The sequence below is a fragment of the Rhea pennata genome, chromosome 2, assembly GCF_028389875.1.
Source record: "Rhea pennata isolate bPtePen1 chromosome 2, bPtePen1.pri, whole genome shotgun sequence".
Classification (NCBI taxonomy): Eukaryota; Metazoa; Chordata; class Aves; order Rheiformes; family Rheidae; genus Rhea; species Rhea pennata.
The window spans coordinates 134,886,075-134,909,417 of NC_084664.1; the positions used below are offsets into that span (position 1 = coordinate 134,886,075).

General features: G+C 39.0%; 1 protein-coding gene across 4 annotated transcripts in view; it reads left to right on the forward strand.

The window, feature by feature from the left end:
* The window catches only part of NOL4 (nucleolar protein 4), a 183,908-nt gene that overhangs the window by 153,361 nt on the left and 7,204 nt on the right, over window positions 1–23,343 (forward strand). For all 4 annotated transcript variants that reach the window (XM_062568251.1, XM_062568252.1, XM_062568254.1 and 1 more), the window contains one exon: window positions 19,279–19,459. In XM_062568251.1, the coding sequence (XP_062424235.1) occupies window positions 19,279–19,459 (181 nt within the window). The remainder of the gene's footprint in view (window positions 1–19,278; window positions 19,460–23,343) is intronic.

Here is a 23,343-nt window from a genome sequence, read left to right on the forward strand (position 1 = left end):
TTCTCATTTAATTTTTGCTCTTTCCTCTTCTACGTCTCCATTTCTTCCCCTCTCCCTAGCAGAACATGGTCCCTTAGCAGGAAGTTCCAAGTGTGTTGCATGTAGGTGCCTAATGGAAGTCTGTGCTTCGGTAAAATATGAATATGGCTTTCCAAATTAAATATGGTTTGGAATGATTTTGCCTACAACATAAATATTAGCAGTGGTTTGATGAAAAAACATTTCAATGATCTCTCAGCAGAAAAAAAGCAATGGCAGAAGTCAAAACAAGGGTAATTTTAGAGAGCTCACTATTCCTTCTGTAAAGTTAGACTATTGACCTTGCTCATGAGTTTCTTTCATGAGTATAAAATATGAAAGCTTGGCTTTATATGCTTTTAATCCTGGGCATAGACTTACGTCTTCAGAAGAAACCTCTCTAAAAAATGTCAGGGAAAGACACACTGAATACTGCATCTTATGAAAGACATTCTAGAAGTATTTCTGAAAACTGCAGTGTTTAATATAGTCCAGATATAGTTAATTCCGTACAGTTAAGCCTGAAGTAGGAAGAAACCATTATTCTACATATGTCTCAAATTGAAATCATATGATCTTTGTATTTCTTAACTCAAGGCTAAAATTTTCTTCCTGTAAAAATGTAATTTTTAAAATAAGTTAATGAAAATGATCTCATTGGTATCAATTATTTATTTTCAAAACTAGCTATTTTAAAACAGTCATAAAGGGAGACTCGATGCAATCTTGTCTATAAGGAAACCAGTACATTTCAGTAGTTTTTGAAATTGTAGCAATAAAAGCATTGTCAGTTTCTGAGACTTCTCTGTAAGTAAAATAAGTATGTTTACTAAGTTATGGTAGCTTGGACTGTAATGCTCTGGCTGCCTACCTGTGTTTGATGTTACTCAAGTGTTCCTTCAGTGCATTTTCATTATCTTGTGATCAAGCTCTAGTGGTTGGTCTGTAGCTTAAATGCAGAGAAGTTACGTATTTCATACATATTACCTGATCGACGAGTTCTGTTGCTTCCGTTTTTAATGCTGTTTGGTATTAAAGGGAAGAATTTTTCCATTGTACAAGTTTTATAGATAAAATTTTGAAATTGCATGGATTTATTTATGCTACTGCCAAAAGGTGAAGTGACCACTGACATTGGGCTGGGTTTGGCAGACCTTTCCACAGTCCAGATCGGGAAGTGGTAATAGAGTGGTTATAGAGTTTTTGGTTACTGCTCTCCCAATTATCTCCACTGAGTCCAGATTCAAAAAAAGAGTGACTCTAGTCTTGAATTTTGAGGACTATTTTTTTGATGACAATTGATCACAACTGTAGAAGCAATAATCAGATTGACCTTTTATTCCTTGCTTTGGTCAGATGTGGAAGAGGCATTTTCTGAATCCTTAAGATTTGCTGTGCTTCTCGATGACTTCTTGCGATGCTCTCTTGGAATAATCTTGCAAGATATTAAGCACCTTAAGCAATACTAAGTGTATTAAAGACAGCTGAAGTACAGACCTCTTTGCCTGCTTTCATTGCATCTAGTGAACAAGATGAGTTCTTTTACTACTTTCTTCATTTAATAAATCACATTGTGTCTTGACTGAGCAAGGGAAGAATAATTAAGTAAATAGCAAGTGGAGAAAGCTCTGCTTCTTGTCAGTCATAGAGATGGAAGCTTTGTTTTGAGAGCTTAAATGTTGTCCATTTCAGATTCTTCAGAGAAGGTAGATGTGCAATGTTTGTATAAAAACTCATCATAAAACAGCCTGGAGTAGTGTTGAGATATGATTCTCAGTGGAAAGCGCAGCTTTCTCTGTGGAAAGTGTAGCTGGGTTAGTACTTTTACCCTCCTGTTTGAAATCAGGAAGACTAAAGAGAAGTCCAGGTATTGCTGGGTGAGCTTTCTGACCTTTGAATCTTCCAGGGTCAGAAAATACTCTCAGATGATAATAGTGAATAAGCAGTGTTTTCCCTCAATTGTCTTCCTCACGAGAAGATCTAAGAGGAAATACTAATTTACATACATTAGTACATGCATATGAGAACACCTGCCCCTTTATTTTTTTAAGGAAGGTGACTAAGGGAAATCTTCATTTGGAAAAGCAAATAAGAATGATACTAGGAAAAATTGTATTCATCTTTATTTGAACACAAGAGCTTTATACAATAGAGATATTATGTTTCATTGTTCTGTTGTTTAGAATTGATTCTTTTTGAATGCTATCATGTTGCAAAACTAATGATCAAGTGCTTATTCTTCTAATCCAAATAAGTTTTTTGTGATTAAGAAAAAACACTAAGCACCTAGACAGGACAGGGGGGGGGTTAAACAGGGGAAAGCAGCAGAACTGAAACATAGAATATTTTCTGAAGAACCCTATGACCCTTTCTGTGGACATGTTGTATATAGTTAACCAGATATTTAGAAACTTGACGTAGCTTCATTGGCATTACGTTGATTTGTTACAGTTAGGAATTGGAGCCTTTGAGAATTCATTATTATATTTGTATATGGGAGAATAGTGGTCACATATGTCTGTGAAGCTAGTGGACTGGATTATCTCCTGGATTCAAACAATGCATGTTATTTTAGCAGTTTGGCCTCTGTTTCAGTGGATAGTGTCACGGAAGGGCTACCATAGCATACAAAGGTTTTGAGTAGCCAAAGAAGTGGACTAAATATACTTCATCGATATTTATGCCCAAACTAATAGGACGTATCATGTATGATTCTTTTGTAGTCACATAGCAAATTACAAGTGGAGCCAAAAGAGAGTTTACACTCAGAGGAGAATGAAATTTGTCTTACGTATCTCCCAACCTAATCAAGGCATTCTCAGCCACAGCTAGTGCTTTTTAAATTAGTAGGCTTTTCACAAAGTGCTTGTCCATCCATATTGTATAGAATATATATGATAAGAAAAAGGTTTTCTGCATTTTCCTTTTTAAAAAATTGTGAATTTAAAAGCTATCATTTCTTTTCATTCCACAAGCTAGTTGAAAATAACAATAGTCAGACAACTTTGTAGCCTAACAAAGAGGATGCCATCATACCTTCACTGTACAGGGGCAGCAGAATAATACTTTTCCTGTAAAACTTATAATCTGTTTAGTTTGATTTAATTGAACTATTTTTATCACTGCCTATAAGACAACGAGAGGTAATATAATAAAGCTATTAGAATATGTATATGTCTCCATGCGTGCATGGGAAACAATTTCTCTTCTAGTGAACAAACCACATAAATGTAGATTTTCTCTAATTCTTCATATGAGATCATATTTGAAGATAGCTGCAAGACAGATGTTTCTACATCTCTATCTCTGTTTTCATTCACTACCTACTAGGTATCTAAGAAAAGTTCTCTCAATGTAAATGTTAATTCTCTTTTTTAATCATAAGACTAAAAGTATGATGTAAGATTAGGATAAATATGTATGTGATTTTTCTGAGCCCTGTGAAGTCTACCAGTTTCTTTAATTCTAAAAGCTAAACTGCGTAGAAAAACCCATTGATTATTTGAGCTTTTCATTTCAGGTTGATAAGAGAGATGTGCTGTGATGCTGTGAGGCAGTTCTTTATGATATACACTGAATAAATTTTTGAAAAAAGCTTCTCATCAAGGTGAAATCTGTGATTTTTTCCATGCCGTGATTTGTAGCCATGCAAATTAAGTATCAATAATCATCGTGGCAGAGTGAAGGATAATATCTAACCTCAAAAGAAGAGAAAGTTTAAAGATCCCAGGTTTACACTGAAACATAAATGAATGTTAATTTGCAAGCAGACACACTCTTTTTTAGTTTTGGAGAAAGAACAACAGCAAATTTTAAGTTTTCAGTGCTCTAGTAGGATATGAATAGAGGGTTAAGAATATCACATCATTTAGTAATTTTAACAATATTTCTTTTAGCTGCTAGAGGAGTGGGAGTAGGTGGCTATTAGGTTTCTGACAAAGCAATTATGGCCCTGACACATACACTGGCAGCTGACCTGACATTTGCCTCTGGATAGTTGTCATAGCAGCAACCTGAATAGAGCAGCTTGATGCAAGTGCCAGTTGCAGACTGCATACAAGTTCTGTGGTAATGCAAAACATCTGAATAGAAGTGCACATGTACTGCCTCCTGGAAATCACTGCTACTGTGTTTCCTTCTGTTTACATCTAATTCCGAAATGTTCATTTTTAAAGAATTTGAGGTTTGTAAGGAGATGTTAATGATCTGCCTCCATACAAATTTTGATACCGTTTCTGTGCATGTAACAAGGGGGTTGACCTAAGGAAAGACTCTTCAAGCACAGTTTTATTATCAAAAGAAATGTCTGGTATTACAGACCAGGAACAGTGTGTGTCCCTATTAAGTAGGAAGGAAATCATTGGCGGACAAATTACAGGTAATTGTAAAACTGTTTTGGAAGAAACTAATTAAAAATCTGAATGGTAGTGAGGGCATGGACCTTTTCAGGATCACTGTATCTGTTTTTTAGCAGTGTGTGTGTGTGTGGTGGAAGATGTTTAATCCTTTATATTTGAGGACAGAAAATTTCTCAGCTCTGCCATTAGAGCATAGCTTCTAAATCTTGACACTGAGCACTACTTTCCTGTGTTATGCTTCAGACAGCAGGAAAGGAGAAGAGGGTTATGTGTTGGTGTCACTGTGTATGTGCTGCTGTTCTCCTTCCTAATCATTATGCACTGCAGCTTCCTAGAAGGAAGGAAGAAACAATTTGTAGGGCTATTAAATGCTCTCTTTATTCTGTTATTTATATTCTATTTTTTGTATCAAGGGCAGACTTGGAAAATATTGATTACAGGAAAAGGAGTTATGCAAAAATCTCTCTCAGTGGAGAGTTGGAGAATGCCCTTCTGAGGCAGCGCTTCTACGAAAGTGGGCAGTGAATTCAGAGTGAGCGTGAAGAAGTGGTTTTGCTTCAGGGACAGTGAATCCTAGCCGCAGCTATTGAGTATGCAGGAAGAGCACATTAGCTATACATCTTTGTGAGGGTGGAGGAGAAAGCAATAAGGGTTCACTTCCTCTTGGATATCAAGGAGACTAATTTACTCTAGAGGAAGGGAAAGAAAAGACACTGCATCCATGCTGGCCACACATGGCTACAGTGCAGAGGGATGAGAGAATAAACCTCTCTTCATTTTATGTTTACGTAAGAACCAAAAAAACCCAGCTCAAAGTGATTTTCACTTCAGAATGGGAGGCTTGTCTTAGACAATAGAAAAGAGCAGAGGGAAAAGGCTTGTTCATTTGATGAAAAGCAGCCCAATAGAAACTGAAATCTTAAAAACCACAAGAGGCAAAAGTCACTTCTAACTCGCAGAGTGCTCAGTGCCTCTTGTAATTCAGAAGCCTTATTAATAGTAGTTTTTTGCATTCTGATGCCTCTGTGTGATTAGGCATTTAATAGGAATTGGAGGGACTTCCAAACGTGAATACTTTATCGTATTTTATCTAGGCTCGAAATGGTCACTAAGAAGATGATAAAGTTGTTGGATATCCACGTGCTAGTATGCATCTCAGGCCTTGTTTGCTTCCGTCACTTCTGCACCTAATGATTATTTTACTTCTGAGCTGGTCTGTGGTTTGCTTTTGTGATTCCAAATAACATACTTTAACCACTGAGGCACAAAATGTTATGCAGGCACTGTTTAGCTGCATGTGGATTATTGTCAAGAGATCAAATTATGTACCAGTATTGAGAAACTTAGCTCGTTACCCACAATGCAATGGCCATATTGTCAAGGGGAAGCAAATAAGCGGTATGCATTGTAATTTTAAATCCTGCTGCCTTTCAAGTCAGTGGCAAAATTCCTGATTTCAGCAGTGCTGGATAGGGCTCTGTTATTAGCAGATGCAGCTGGAATGGACAACTGAGTATCACAGGGCATCCCCCCCGTTCTCTCCCCCCCCCCCCCCCCCCCGTTGCCACATTGCAGCCCAACCTACATTAAATTTGCTACATGTTTTGGTAAGGAATGTGCAAGGCATGCAGTTGCAAAAAAATTCGTGCTTTGGATTTATAGGGGGGCCTTAAGGTGAACAGCTGATTTTTTGCCTCAGCACAGAGATCATTAAATTAGAAAATGCTGTAGTTTTCTTTTTTCTTTTTTTTTTCCCAGGCTCTTTATGCTGTGCATATATATTGAATTTCAAACTGCTGATTTCAGAGAACACTTTAAAGACCCAGAGCTGCAAAAAGAACTGGAATGTGAAACAGAACTAATGCCAATGCAAGTTTTCCATTCTGGAGGTTGACAAAGCTGAAAGCTCAGGAATGGAGTAGCAAGTTGTTCCTTGAATAGTAACTTTAAAGCAACTGTGTCACTCTTCCTTCTGAAGGTGGAGTGTGGATGAACAGGCAGCAGAATAACTGTAGTCTTTCTGCCTTTAATAGTCATCTTCCAAGAGGGAGACAGAAGAGGAAAGGCCAGTAGAAAAGCAGATGCAAAAGTTCAGACCCAAAGATGGAGGTTTTGGATCAGTGTGTCTAATCTTCCTGTTCCCATGTTGAAAGCTAGCAATGGAGATGTTTTTACTTATCCCTCTCTTTCACATGGCCAAATATTAAATGTGACGCTTTTTCTAACCAGTCAGAAGCTTTTAGAATAGAGAGCAGTATGTAAAAGCTTGATTTTATGGCTTTGCTTTCCTGTATTTAGCTAATGACTTCATTGCACATATCCTGCTGCCTAGAGCAAAGGGAGGGTGTGATGTTTCAGGAAATAAATCTTCTGTTCCATGCAGAGATTGGGCCATTTTAGTGAAATCTGTGCAAACCCAGTGTATAAACTCTTGCTTTTCAAGAGAAGAGTAGCTTATTTTGGTTTAGCTCAATGAATTAGTAGATAAACTTTAAACAATCATAGATTACTCTAAAATTCAAAGCATCAGTTACGCAAGGTATTCAGATGTATTCCTTGGTTAGAATGGTATGATTCTCTGCACAGAAAATGGATGTAGAAATGTATGCACAGACTGCTTATGTTTGGTAATTCAATAACTGGCTTGATGTGCCTAAACTATATTTAGAAACATAAAGATAATAAAGTATAATAAGCTTCAAGAGCAAGAACTGAGTGCATTGCCTGGGAGCAGTACCAGCTGCTAAAGAGGGTAGGCACAGGGCAGGACAGCCAAGCAGGCAGTGGCCAGCAGCCCAGGCATTGTGCCAGAAGAATCTTCCCTTGAAATGAGACTATTTGGGGAATAGATTTGTTCGGCTGTGCACAAATTTAATGCCTATTACTCATGGTATTTCATATTAAGCTTCAGCTTTACTGTCTCTGTTAATGAAGCAGATCAGAAAGTGCACCTTCCAAAGGCCAGTCAAAGTTCACTTCTCTGTTTCTTCCAACAGCTTATGCTACTCTGGTTTGATGATTTTGGAACAAAAAGGCCATACCCCAAAGCATCACATCTTATCTACTGAACCTTCTTTAAAATACAAAACTCTCACAGTACCAAAGTTAAAGGATTTGTACAAAGTCCTCTCAAAAATTTAAAATAGGTCTTCTGTTCTTCAGGGGTCAAACCCTTTCTTTCTACTAAGTGTGTTTGGGAGACAGAGCGAAGGTCAGTGTTTCTTAAGATTCTTTTTTAAGATTTTTTTCTCTTTAAACTCTAAAACTCAGGTTATACCTCAGGCAGTGTTTAAAAACAGACATAATGCATTAAATTCTTGGAAAGAATTTCCATTTTCACAAACATGTACTTCAAGTTTTAAGGCAGATTTGAAGTAGCTACCAACCAAATGTATCAAACACATGACAAAGCACTTCAAAAATGTTGAACCTGCTGTTGAAAGCAAGAACCAATGATTAAATGCATGCAAGGAAGAGCTTACTTTCTATTTAAGACAAGAAAAGTGTTTTTTTGGAAGATGGCTATCTATAACTCCCACTAGATTTACTTGTGGAAGAAACAACATACTATAAATATGGCAATATGCCAGAATCTCCAGTATGCTTATTTTTACCTTTCCAAGGCAGAACACACAGACATTTTTAATTAGTTGAAACTGATGAAGTTAATTCAGCATTAACCTCAAATGCTTCATGTCTAGGCTATCATCTTCTGTTTCTAAACGAAGAATAATTTCATTTAGAATCTAATATAAAATGTTTTGGTCCATTCCCCTGCCACAGAGTCCAATACATGTAATATTAGAAGAAAGTGTGGGGCATGAGAGAAATAGGAGAAAGCTCTAACGAGTCCAAATTATATCCCATAAGTTTTCAATAAAGCTTTTTTGAGCAGTTGCTTCTCCATACCCTTGAGCTAGCAGGTGTATGGAAAGCTGTTTTGTGTCAAGAAGATATGCTGTTAGTGGTGGGTGTGATATCAGCTGTAATGCACTAGACGAAGAGACCTATAGTGGGAGGTTTAATTTCGGTGACCATGATGATATTGTTGTAATAAATCTGCAAAGCTGGCACAAGCATTGCTCCACTACTCCCACACACTTTCCCCGTAAGCTCCCCAAACATTTGATTCACAAGTTTAAAAATTCTCTCTGTTGGTGGTCTGGTGCCACAGTCCTCCTGCACTGAATGGAGGGATGCTGATCTAACCTGGCTGAAAGCATTGGCCGTCATATTCACTACAAAATGGCACACTGGGGAGGCAGGAGGGAGTCGCTGCATGTAGGAGTGCTGCGCTGAGATAATTTCTCGAGGACAGTGCACACAAATATGAAAAACACAGAAAAAGACTCGGTTGTTATCATAAAAAGGGGAGCTGCCTGAGGCATAGCGAGGCTTGTTTTGAATGAGAAGAGTACAGCGGGAAGCAGGAATTCCTCTTGCTTTGCATCCTTCTGGTTCAGCAGTAAGTACTGTATCTTTGTCATCGTGCATCAGTTTCTGTAATACATTGATTCATTCGACACCATTACCTACAGGCAAAACTTGTCGTGGGATGGGAAAGATGACATTGTTTTCATGCAGTTTATGTTGTTTTTGTTTGGAAGAAAGGTCAGGTATTCAGACTCATCTGTACTGCTTGTCAATGAGGAAGCAGCAAAAACGATCAGTGTCTGTGTTCTGCAAGCTGCTGGCCATTCCGGTGAAGTTGGCTTTGAAAGGGTGAGAGGGGATATACAGAAAGATAAGATTGTTTTTCTTGGGCAGAAACCTGAATTTACAGGAGTTTGGCCTTTGTTTTCTTCAGATTTTCTGATAGTCTAATTTCAGCAAGAGCATCATAGACCTGGAGTTCTTTATCCAATGGTTTAGTTTTAGGATCAGGCAGTTACCAAATGAGCCCTCCTAGGGCCTGGCTCAGCAAGCCTGTTCCCATGTTGTCTTTTGCCTTCAGCTATCTTAGGCTCTGGAGTTGGTACACGGAAAGGATCCTTTCACATTCTCTCTAATCCCACCCTCTGTGGCAGACTGAAGGACTCAGTTATGCAGTCTCCCAGGGAAAACTGGCTTTTCTTTCCCAGAAAATGTTGGCTGAGAATGGGTAGGGAAATTCAAATCAAGACAGAAGGTGGGGATTCTCAAGGTCAAGTACTAAAACAAGGCCTAAATCAGTAATTTATCTTAAGCCCTGAGGGAAGGCCTGGGCTGGGCTGTTTGTTAGGTGAGAGTCAAAATCTGCCTTTGTTTTCTGCCTATCCTGAACGGAAAAATTCTGTATGAGGCCTAATACATCTGCTGCATACCAAATAATAAATTCATTCATTAAAAGAATAAAAAAGAAATGTAATAAATCTCCTGCTGGTATGATGGGGAGGAAAAAAAATTCCACCTGTCCAGAAGGTGGAATATACTCCTTTATACTCCTTTACTCTTACACTCCTTTAAAAAACAGAAAATGGCATCTCTGGAAGTTTGTCTGTTTTTTTCATGGTACTTTTTTCCCCCTTATCTGAATTTAAATGTATGTGGCTTTCTTCATGGTAAATGTCATATGTATTCTGTGAAATGCCTATGTTTACTTGAACTATTCCACAAAGAGTATGTGGGGTTTTTGCTAGAACTCAAAGACATTGGTCCACTCCTGTTACTTAAAACAAGTTCAGTTCTGCCTGTTATATGCCTGGAAATATTCACAATCATTAAAATTACGCTGAGGAAGTCATTGCTCCTTATACACTGCAGAGCACTATGCATTCTTGGACTATCCGGACTATCCACCTGTGGAGACCACTTTCAGTTGATACTCTTAGTGGTGAAACCATTAGCTACCTAACTGAATTTTTTTTTCATATGTTAAGGTTCCAAAAACAAAGACAAATCCAGAGCATGGCCATGCTTCAGATTTCCATCTTTGATACAACAGGAAATTCTTAAGTAGTTTGTGGAGAGTGGTAACTGTAACCTAAGACAAGAACAGCAGGGGCTGTGTAGAAGGTTAACTTGCAGGGTGCTTTCCATCCTTGAGTGTGATTGCTATACTCAATCAGACTTTCTACTATTTTTTAGTCTCTGATGGGAAAAAGCACACTGTCGGGGAAGCATGTTGAAAAATCGGCTCTCTAGAATTTCACTGAAGAACGGCAAGTTTGTCCCAAGCACCACAGATAAAGTTAAATGGTATTCTATTTAATTTGAACAGGGAGAGACGTGGTTTAGAAGAATCCAGTTTCTCTTTCTCCAGTGACTTTTCTTCACAGTCATCTAAGCTGTACCAATAGCTTATCTGTGTTTCCACTGGTGACCTCTGAAACTTCATGTGCTCTTCTTCTATCACAGCAGATAACGAACTGGCTAAAACTGACGGTGCTATGAAAAATGATCCCTCTGCTTTGCTATTGCTCCAACAAAAGCAATTCTTGAACAACTCCTTGCAATAGCCGTCTGAGTACCTCTTCCAAAAAAGTTTTCTAGTCTGCAGGTGAAGTGGCAGTGATGAAAAACAAGATTGGAACACTGCAATGTGAAAATACTAACCTTTTATTTAAGGTTAACATGCCCATTTCAGTCTACGAATAGTATGTCATTCTATCAGAAATGCAGGAAATTGAGGTTTGCTTTTCTCTCTTCTACACAAGAGCAACTTTTTATTTTGATCTTCTTTTTTTCATGTCAGTTCTATGCTTTAATTTTTTTATCAGACACTGACATATGTCATTTCCTGGTGCCTGGTGACAGTAGAGACACTACCAGTTCATTTCAGTGTTAATAACCTGAATGCAGAAGGAACCTACTGCCCTTCTAATCTGAAACTGAAGCATGGTGCTTTTCTTTGCTCTATAGCCTGTATCATGAAGACACTTTGGAGATGCTTGAATTTTTTGCAGCTAACTTAGCATTCTGACAGATATTATTCAAGTTGCCACATTTCTCCAGTGCTGGAAGTTTAGATGCCTATTTGGACTCTCTATTACCCGTAAGTTAGCTCCATTATATCAATATTTCCTCCCCATCTGAAAAATTGTATTTATTATTTTTGTCTCTAAAATATGAAAATTCTTTTGATATTAGACTTCACAGCAAAGTCATCATTAATACCTGGATTTCTGAAGGGTAACGGGTTAGATACTGTTGCATCTTGATGTTAGCAGCATTTTTTTTTTCATTTAATGTTATTGCTGTGCTAGAAAGCTCTAAGCTGAAACTGCTGTACTCACCATGTAGTGATGGGTACCAGCCTACCTGCAATACTCAACTTAGCTGCAAAATGGGGCAGTATGTCTCCCAAAAATACTTTCTTGTGAGATTTGTCAGGATTTTCTTCTGTTCATCTATTATTTTTTTTTCTGTTGTATTTGTGGTATTCCTAGTCCCGATTTAAGTCTGCAAGAGTGAAGAAAATAAAGCAGGGAGAGTGACTGAGAGAAACAGGGATGCGAATATGGAGGGTGAGAAATGGAAAGCTGTGCAGTTCCCTAGGTTTTCCTTACCAAAGGAGAAACAGTGTGTACACACAAGAAAGGCAATTTTGGCCCTCTTACTTTCACAGGTAAATCCATCTCTGAATTATCAAAACACTTTCCATTCTAAAGAATAACTGACTTGAGTCCTGAGAAATTATTTAAACTTGCCTTTGTGTTTTATTTAAACTAGTTGCTCAAATTTACTTTTAATAATTTTGGGGAAAAACTCAGGAGCGTTTCTGCTGGCTGTGCTAAGTCAACACCTTATCCTCTGACAAAGATCTGGAATGCTGTTTATGAAGGACAACTAAATTTAAAGGGGAAGGAATCGGTCCAGTGACAGTGATTTTCTGAGTCTACTTAGCGTGGTGATTTTTGACAACAGATTGGGGGATTTTCAGCAGACTGATAACTTTAAAAAATCCTGTGACCAGCCTGAAAGGTGGAGAAATACTTGGCATAGATAACTGTCTTGGAAAGTTATCAGAGGATAACTCTAGCCATCAGATAAAATACATCTCTGATATGTTTTAAATATTTTTTTAAACAGACTATAAAGATTCTAGCAATTCAAATTTCAGATTTCATGCTATAAGTTCAATGTGATCAGTTGTAACCTAAGGTAGGTGTTAACTTTGGGTTAGTAATGCCTCAATTCTGGGACTGAAAATTTTAGAGGATGGTACTCAAGATGATTTTGAGGCGTTAAAGCAGTACGCAGCATGGCAAAGAGGTTACACAATTTAACCATAATGATCGGGAAAGTTATGGCAGATGCTTGGCTTTGTTCATTGTAGATATTGAAATTATGCTGACTTCAACTGAACATTTGGCTTTTGCTCTTCATGTTTTAAGAGAAATAAGCATTTCAGGGAAAGGTAACATCTTTTATTAGATCAACTTTCGGGCAGAAAAGTTCTTCTCTTGGTCTAGAAATAGAATAATGTCTTTTTCTGCAAACCTTCCTGTGCCTCCATGCTTAGGTTGTCATAAGAACAGTCTTGTACCTCCTACAATATTAAAAGATGTTGTCCTTTAAGAGGACTAAGTATTCAGTACTTCAAATATGAAGGTCTTCTCATGCAAAGCACTGCTGGGAAGCTTCATTTGCATACTCAGTGAATTGTGTGCATCTGTATATTTTGTTCAGGCCTCTATAGTCTTGAACAGGCTGTTTTTAGTGAGCAGTAAACCCAACACAAACCTTAACAACTGTAGAAGAAGAAGGGAGAAAGAACATGCAATGGAGACCAAAACTAAAGTCAAAACTCACATCTATCATTTTATAGAAATACATTTTCATCATTGCTGAATCAACAGTCTTATTGTAGTATTTAAGGAAAATTTTAAGTGTTTAAGGTGTCTAAGCAAAATTTAAGGAAAATATGCCAAACTATTTTTAGCTATCTAGGCTCCAAGGATTTGATTGTAAAATTAAAAGCTGAATCAAACACTAGAGATTTAATTGAACATAGTGAAAGCTGATGAAAGGTATGGTGGGTTTTTTAGAACAATATGTATCATTCAAGCAGTTGTATCATCATTTTTTAAGATTACTTGACACTTTGTATTAAAATATTAGGTATTAAAATACTTGATAAAAACTTCCTGAACTTCAGCCATGAGGCATTACATTTTCCATTCTGTGTGTCTTCCATCTGCTGAATTCTTTCAGTGAAAATGTCAGACATTTCCAAGAATGAGTAAAGGTTTGTCCTTTAAGGGTGGTTTGGTCCTTACACATTTACTACATCTTAAATAAATAAATAAATAAATAAATAAATAAAATTTTGTGTTTGGTCTTGACACTAGAGTGGTGACATTTATGCCAAGGATGTGCCTCTGGATGCCCTTGCCTTTTAGTAGCTAAATTCCCAGATTATTTGAATTTCAGCGGGTGTGATTAGAAAGCTGATCTTATTGCTGAGGGAAGAAGCTAAGTGTTGGGACTGTGAACCCAAATGGAATCAGAGATGAAAAGGGGTGAAGGGAAAGTGAGATTATGAAATGGGATTGGATGAGGAAGTGAGTAGCTGAGGCTGACTGAGAATAATGGAAACTGTGGCCAGATAAATTAAAGAACTAGTGGTGTCAAAGGGACATATACAACTGAGGAAAAATAACGTGGGCTGAAAACAGAAGCTGTCTTTGTTAACTGTGGAAAATGGCTTTGCTCCTTGTGGGATAAGATTTTGAGGATTATAAAATTTAAAAGAATCTGAGGAGGAAGAGAAAATCTCAGACAGGACCATAAGGGAGTGAGACACTGACTAAATACAAATTAGGAAATGAAAGGAGTTGCTGAAGCTACTCAGGGGTCAGAGAGCAAAAGACTAACTTGGAATGGAGAGGTTAAGGTTTTCTAGGCAAGGAGACTGCAATTGAGGTGATGGTTGGAGGTGAAGCTGAAGAAGCAAGGGATGAGGAGTCAGGGATTTGGAAGAGCCAGTATGAGCCAAGTTTGCGTAGGCAGAGCATAGGGCAAACTTTATCAGGTCTTGGGGAGAGAAAATGACAGAAATGTCTGGGTCTCTAAGGACTTGCCACCTCCTGCAATGGAAGCTGGGAATCCTATGTCTCATCCTCATTTGAGAACCCTGTTCCATGCAGATGACAGCAGCTGCTTACCCCTGATGGTTGCTTCTCTACGTGGGAGGCTGAGGATGGCTGGAGAGGCTGCAGCTCTGCAGATCCTCCCTACAGATTCAGCAGGATGTCCCCTGATGGAATTTGAGCTTCTTCCTGTGTGATTTAAAAACAAATAAGTTACACAAGGAGAAGTCCATTATGTTGTTGTGATTGCAGAATTCAAGCACTTTACGTATTCAGTAATGCTAGCTGAAAGTTGCCATTCTTGTTAGAATCTCACCCTCTGGAAAATAGTGATAAAAGTCCTATCTGACAGTAGTATTGTGAAGCTTAATGGGCATTCCTTGAAAAGTGCTGCATGTTTTTATCATGTACTTCTGTTATTTTACTTATGATTTAAAAAAATCATAGAAATAAATTGGTGTGTTCCAAATGGGAAAATATGGGAAAATATATGAAACATTATCTCCTTTCTTCCAAAGTCACACTACAGGCTATTGAGGCTAAATTTTTTTGTAAAGCACGTGAAAGCATGGTTTGTGTTTTTCACGTGAATGACTTTTTTTTTTCCTCCCTCTACTGAAAAATGGAAGACTCTACGCAAATGTAGAGATACACCTGGCTTGTGTATCTGTTTGAAGACTAGTCTACATTTGAGCAATTCTAACCTCAAGGTGGTATTCTCAGAGAAGTATTTATTGACAAGAACAAGCAAGCCACATTCAACAATTTAACGTATTCAAAAATAAAATATTAAACAACATAAGGCAAAAATATCTTTGCTTTTTTTTCTCTCTTCTAACTGAGTTGAAAAAATCACCTTGACCTAGGGGCAGTTCAAAGCTGACATTCTCAGAGTTGCTGATTTGTCAGTCTAGTAGAGAGGGCATTTCCCAAAGGCAGTACGCATGTTGCCATCTTTGCCATTTTTGAAATATTACCATTTATACCCTTGTTGTAAAAGTTTTTTCAAGTTTTTGATCAGCCAGTGTGGTCCATGTGAGCTGGTCTGCAGAAACACTCTCTTTTGGGATTTACATGCCTATTGGTAGCACTGGAGCAACAGCCAAAGAAGTAGCAATGCTCTTAATGGGAGTGCATAGATTTCTGACACTGCTGTATATGTGGGATCAAAACTCAGTGGCACAGAGTTGGCAGAGGTTTATATTTTAACAAGTGATTAGTTTCTTCTATTATTTTGGAAGTAGTGGTGTGAAAGAGATGGGGAACAGAAAGGAGCTATGGCATTGCTAGAGTGACTTCCGTGATGGAAAGAGACGTGTCAATGCTGTGCCTCCTCTGGCACAGGGAGCAGGAGGCTGTGATGCAGCCACTGAGCCTTGCCCTATATAGCACAGTCATGATGTTCTGCACTAGCATCCGTGTTCCTGTGGATGGTATTTCCTTTCAAACTAGTCTTTAGCTACTTAGGATATCAATCAGAGCAAGATTTTTTTCCGATATACAGATTGTGCAGTAGTTCTTGAAATATTTTCTAAGCACGCACTATCCTAAGAAGCTTACTTAATCGCTTCTATGATAAAACAAGAATATACTCTTTTACGGGGGAAAAAAAAGTTCTTCTAGTACAGACGTGGGCATATGAGTGAAACAGATATCTGTGATACATACCATACTGAAGATCATAGTATGCACTTCATGCTTCCACATTTTCAAGTGAATAGATAACTTTATATCTCAGAATGCTTTTGTACCTAAAAAGTATTTTTTTGTTTCTGCTGTTTCCATCATTTTCCAAAAAATATGCTCAAGATATAAATTACTTCTCTCTAAAGTAAAATAAGAAGAGAAATGTTAGAAGTATTACTTATTTCAACTGCTATATACAAAATGAAGATGGTATATGCCAAATTCTAGTTGGACAAATGTTTTATCTGTATCTTGTTCATATTTCTTATTAAAGGTAAATTATATGTAGCTTTAAAATGGTTAGTTAATACTTGACAAGTTTTATAAATGTTATGAATTAGACCAATGTGTGTTCCAGTTAGTTATGTTAAGCTTGGTAATAAATGGTTAGTTAATCATTGCTGATTATTATGAAATTAAAATATCAAAAAGTTTCATATTTTAAATAATTTATTAAGCCTTTGCAACGTAAATACCACGTAGAGGGAAAGGTTTATCTACAAGAAGTGCTGAGCAACTAACAAAGAATATTAAAAAAACTCAGTTTGGGAACAATACTATGTTTGTTTAATTTCTACATTAGTTTAAAAGCAAAGGCAATTAAGACAGAGAGAAAGAAGAGAATGGTTCTGTGCAGAGTAAAAGTCAGGTATATAAAAGTGAATTTTGCATTCATGTTTTCTTCCCCCAGAGAAAGACAGCCTGGCTCCTTTATTCTCAATGTGAGTGCAAGGAAAAAGGACTAAAGCTATGCTTTTTGATTCTTGAAAAAATGTTTAAATCCCACAGGAATGTAAATGAGGTAATACCTAGCCCCAGGGACAAGGCTAAAGGTTCGTAATTCTACAGGTAGGGCTGAGAGCTAAGCCAGCTCAGCAAACACTGGATAAAGTTGTCCAAAATCCCTGCTTCTGACTTCTCTCATCTTGAAGTGCTGTGCCAAGCACTTATATAAGGCCCAGACTCCAGGTCTGAAATATAGGACACCGTATTCATTGTTTGGGTACAGATAACTGGTCTGCTCTTGAAAAATATTCGTTATATTTGGAGGAAGATGCCTTTTGTATGGAGGCCAGGAGATCAGCGCTCCTACTCCAGACTCAGGAGTCCTGGGCTCAGCATCCTTTGCAGCTGCAAGGAGTTGACCCGTTGGAGACGTGCCTTCCCCCCCAAAACATCTGGGTTGCCCCGCCATCCCCAGCCTGTGGCTTGCCGCGGTGGGTCAGGGCCGTGCTCAGGAGGGAGCGCAACACAGAGATCGTCCTTTGGCAGTGCTTTGCCAGGCTCGGCTTCCCTGTGTCCGCGCCAGAGCGGCTTGTGAATTGTGTGCAGGGGAGCTGCTGAATGAGAGGTATTGACGGGAAGGGAGCAGGGCTGGAAGCATCCCAAGGCAACTGAGTCATGCTCCCTTTCTGCTTGCTATCTGGGGAGCCCTACGAATAGCGCATTTCTTTGCAGACAGTGGCACAGCTTCAGCTCCGGCTCCCACCGCAGCTTTGCTTTTAGTCTGGTTGCTAGGAGATGGTCGCTCCGAGTTCAAGTCTCCTCCTCAGCGCCGCTAGCAAAGACCTTGCGTCCCCAACTTTCCACCTCTTCGCCTTGTATTGCGACACAGACCAGAGCTCAGGTCTCCCCCTTCCCTGCCATGTGCTCCAGCACGGGGGCTTTTATACACTAATGTGCAGCGCCCTGGCTCTGCTCTCTGGCCAGACCTTGCTTGCTCTGTGCTCCACGATAAGCTCAATGCATCAGCTCTGCAATGACCTCATGCTTTCAGGGCATCACCTGGTGGGTTCACATGTAAATTCAGGGACAGCAAATGCACGAGTCCCAGACATTTGGGATAAGGAGACCAGCCCCAAAATGCCCTGCCCTGGTGCTGGCAGTGCTCGGCTGCCAAGTAGTTCTGGAGATTCCAGTACATAAATTGCACCAAAAATCATGTAGTTACAAAATCATAGATGTCCGTACAATTAGGCAGCATAATTTGGCAGTTTACAGAGAATTAGTCCCCCTCACAGTGGACCCCTTGCACATAATATAGTGTGCAAAAATCTACTGGAAGATCCCTGATGTATCTTTATGAGAATAGAATGAGGCCTTGAGTGAGTCTATGGCCGGAAGTATCATCTAGTTTTAGAAATAGGAATGCAAGACTTGTGAATGTTAAGGAGTTGGATGCTGATTTAAGCTTCCTTGCCAAAGCATAACTTGATTGTATGGCTTACCAATATTTTCTCGTAGAATATATTGTATTCTCTTTTATAGGAGACAGCAATGACCTTTGGAGATAAAAGACAGATGATATTGAAGTTGAATTCCTGGCAAAAATACATAGTAATTTTCAACCTTTGTTTGGCTCTAATATTATTTAAGAAAATACATAGGAGACTTCAGAATTGGCCAGTTCTCTTAGCAGTGAAAAGCTTTGCCTCAGTCTATATTAGTGCCCAAGAGGTCCCATTCTAATTGCTCATATTAGTTATCTGATGGTTCCATGTTCTGTGTTAAATATTACAATTTCTATTAATAATATATATTTTTTCTTGTGAGTCATCTCGGTTGTGTCCAAGTGTCTTTAACCAATACAATAACTAAAAGACAGAGAAACCTTCATTTCAGAAAAGTTGATACCCTCATATTTTCTGTTACTAATGTTTTCCATTTGGCCCTGTGTGAATGGTCACTCATTCAGCCCTCTGAAAACATCAAAAGTGGGTTTGTTTTGTGCTGTTCCTTCCATCTTCTGAGACTGATGCATTAAGAGAAGCAGTTGATGTGTTCAGGATTGTTTATTTCATTCAGGAAGATGATTCTTTGACTCAGAAGACTCACTCCTGTAGCCAGAAAGTAATGTTTTTTGTTTTTTTTTTTCTATTCCTTCCCATGTTATTTCTAGTTAGAATTTGGTTTTGGAGGAGACTGTGAGAGGATGCATCTCCTCCTTTGAGATATAGTGTGATTGGCTAGTCGAGCACAAATAAACAAACATTCCCGGATTTTGTGGGAAACCTGTATTCTTACCTCTATCCATTTTTTCTTTTCAGGTGATGATAACCTGTCAATCAGAAATTTGTCTGTGCTTGTTTAATATGTATTATACTTTCCTGAAAGCAATAGATGGGAAGTCTTAACAATGGAAAAGCCTCTCTTGTGCAAGGTGAAATGTAACAATAATTTGAAATCTTCCATTGTTTCTGCAGGATGAGGCTGCTCCAGCTGACAAACAATACAAGCAAGAGCCGGCCCAGGTCACTTACTCAACATCAGCTGTTTCCAGTACACAGGAGGTGCTGTACATCAATGGAAATGGGACCTACAGTTACCATAGTTACAGAGGGCTCGGAGGTGGGCTGCTAAATCTCAACGATGCTTCTAGCAGTGGTGAGTTTTCTCACAAAATGTGCCTGTGTGTTTATGTGCTCATGTGTGTGTTTCCCCGTGTTGTACAAAAGCTGGTCCAAGGGGTTCAATATCCATAGACTATTATCAGATAATGAGCAGGAACACAATCCAGTAAACAGCTACTGCTGAGCAAATTCTTGCCCACTGGATGTTTGTCCCCCTTCAGTTTCAAGGGACTGGTTTTCAATAGGGTGAGATTGAACCTGAGGTCTCTGACAAAGTACAAAATGAGTAAAAAAATGCTGGGTTAGATATTTAGTAAATTTACATGACTCTGTGAGGACCTACCCTTTTGTTATTGTCCTCTCCTACAGCAATGACAAAATGAGGCTGTTAGTGTCTTTGTGGCTGCAGTTTGAAAATGCTGAATTCCACATTTTAAGACGGAAATGAATTGGACTAGATTTCTATCATGGTCTCTCTGGCTACTTTAATTTACTGCAGATGAGAATCTGGCATAACCAGTGTTAAATGAGAAATCGGCCCGTCTATTTATACCATAAGCTGAAAATGATGCAAGTAGTTATGTGTCGCCATGATGTTGTATGTCCCCCTGAAAAAAAACTGTCATTTGTTTGTTTAGACAACATTACCTTCTTACATTAGCAAACATCTATAACAAACAAATGTAAGTGTATTTTATAATTTGTTTGAAAAAGTCCCCAAATTGATTTCATATGAATTTTGAGTAAAGGAAACAATTTGCCCATCCTGATAACAAGAGTATTGTCTGTCTGTCAGAGAAAACTGATTACTCTGGAAGACTGAGGATCTCTTGCCTCCAAGAACAGGATTTAAAGAGGACAGGGAAATCCCTCATCTTTTGTCCTGGCTGATCCCTCTCTGGCTGAGGAGAGTGCTGCTTCAGGTACCTGGACTGACTTTGGCAAGACAGTAATTGTTCAGCTGCAGCCTCAGTTTTCAATGTGCTAAGCAGTTTTCAAAAGTTATCAGGGCTGCAGCCTGCAAGAAGTTAGTGGTATGTGGTATCCTGGTGACCTTCAGACATGTCTGCTTCCTCGCCTCCCCAAAAAATCCTCAAAGGTCTGTGAATAATTTGCATTAAGTTTTCAAAAGGCTTTAAAAAGACAATATTTTAGTTGTCAAAAGTGTTTGACTTAGAATGAATGATGATTACAATTGTTTCCACATGCATGGAATATATGTCTGGGGTACTGAATATGATCGCTGATCAAATATTTTCATAAGCATAAGACAAGCCGTGGAAATCAGGTTTCTTGGGAAAACACACAAGAACTTTAAAATTGCCTTTACATTGTGAGCAGAGAAGGTCCAAGCCAGTTTCCACTGAAAACAGTTGGCATTTGCTCTTTCACCTAAGTAAGGGTAGAATTAAGCTCCTCATGTCTTTTTTATTAGCAGATGCCCTCAGAGTTCTCCCATTTTATAAATTCCTAAATTGTGAGACCACAACTGTTGTATCCTTATTCTTCCCTTATTCAAACTCCTTGTAAAAGGATATATTTTTCATGCTTATTTTTCAGTGAATTATGATATTTAGACAGAAGTATTCTGTGTTACTTCAGAATGCAATTTTTAAAAACGAAGTACAAATTCTATGTCATAAATTAGTGTCATTTTTTAATTAGAAGTACCATTTTCCATGTATCTTTAATGTAGAGGACACCAGAGCTTCATCACAATTAATGACAAGATGGGTTTTGTAGGACCAGCAGTGGTTATCCTGAACTGCCTGATGCTACACAACTAATTCAGCCAAAGAACTTTCCCCTTCACTATACTTCCCTGTGTAGTAACGCTGGTATGAAAGGACTGTAGTCCCAGTGGGTGCTGACAGTTTGCATACTGAGATATGCCCAGACATTTCTTCTTTCTCGCCTTCCCCTACTTGCATTGGAAAATTTTGTCCGTAGGTCCCCTTACTCTGGAAGATTACCATTCCACCACTCCTCCTGAGGATTATGCATTATGTACAAGGGTGCCCAATTTCTCCACAGGAGTCCTACAAGATCTGAAGCACGTGGCTCCTTCACAGTCCAAAAGTCTGTGTGCCAGCATTTGCAAACCAGCTGTTGATGCTGACAGTGGAGCTGAGAGCTGATTTGTATCCCACCCGCCATTTCAAGAAGCTCATTAGGAAAATTGTAGATGCAACTCCATCAGTTTCTTGGTTACATTGCCACAAAGGCAGCCAATTTGGTTATCTATTGGCTACCGGGTGTAAAATGCTCTGGCACCATTAGCTGGTCTCTTTTGGTACAAAAAGGAGAATTTGGGGGCCAGTTCTTTGGGATCTGTCAGTCCTCTCTGATATGTCTATGAATATTCATTGTTTCTTTGTAGAACTAAGAGGAGTGGACGGAGTTGCAGCTGGGTCTGACCATTGCCCTCCTGACAGACCTCACAGGGTTGTTTGCAACCAGTATTCCTCTTCAGGGACTCTTGTTCCAAACATATGCAAGGCTGTTAGAAGTGTTAATGAGTTCCCTCTCTGCAGAGTAGCATATTTGTGTGTGAATTATTTTCAGGACCTAAGAAGTAATTTTGAGATTGCATTTCCTTTTCAATTTAGTAACCCATCAGATGTTCTTGTCATGTTTACAAATGTTCTCCCAGTGTAAAAATAAATCTACACCTCAGTCAGGATGTGTGTATAAACAAATACAGTCTGTTTTTGTGCATCTGCTAAAACAGAAAGGAGAGGTTGCAAAAACTAGCTAAAACTCACTGCTCGAACACCTGTTTCTGGACATTTCCCCACAGTAATATAATGATTATGTCCAATTAGCTCCCCTATCTAGTATCCAACTGATTTGTGTATTTTATAAGCTGTGATTCATTTAATTTGATTATTTCCTCCCCTATAAAGTTCATCCCTACTCTGATCTCATCTTACAATTTTAGCTATCTGCCCAGCCAACTGTTCAGTGGCTCTGATCAGGGACCTCTCCGTACCCACTGGTGCAGTGCTTCCCTCCTCACTCTGTCCTTCCACATGGCTAATTACAGAATCATAATTAGCTCCTTACACAACTGTATGAGGTGAGCCTTCATGCAACTGCTCTGTACAAGCGAGAAGAACACAGCAGCTTGTACAATGACCCGCTCTTCATTGTAGGCAGGAAGAAGGCACAACGGGAAAAAGCTTGAGCTTAAAGCACCAAGTTCTCTCCCACTGCTTTAAACAACTCAGCTTGAAAACTTCACCCTGTCACCAATAAATTTATGGGTTGACAGAGTCTCTGTCAGCCTGTACATGGGCTGGGGCAGAGAGGAAGCAGCAGCCATTAGGCAAGTAGCTCTTGATTTTTGTAGACTTTAAAAGAGAGTTGCTGTTTGCAGAGAGTGGATTTCCATGGCTCTCTTGTTTAGGCTAATGCAGTTCCCAGCTACAGAACTGAATAGAAAAGCTCCAAGGCGGTGTAGTCCAGTGGGTCTGAATGAAATTTGCTTCTTAGCCCTGAGCTGGCCACAAAGGCTTCAGCTGGCCCCACTCCATTACACCTGGCCTGAGCTTGGAAGGATGCCCAGCTGAGGGCAGGAGGGTGAGGACAGGAGACAGACTGCTCTGTTGGGAGTAAAATGTCTAGTTGCCGCCAGAAGCTGTCAAAGTCCCCGCATGCTGCCTGAGCCTCTCCTGACAGAAATGGCATCACCCGTTTCCTGACATCTTTCTATCTAGTATTTTTCTGTCTGTCCTTTCAAAGGCCTGCTGGTAACTGTCAGCTGGCCAGTGGTCTCTGAAGCTGGAGCTAGCTTGTTTGAGCCTTTTTCTTTGCAGCCACATAGTTTCCAGATGTCCATTTTCCCCAAGAAGATGTAGAGACTGTTTCTGTTGTCATTGCTGGGTTTCCTGAAGATGATTTGGGGCCTGTTCCTTC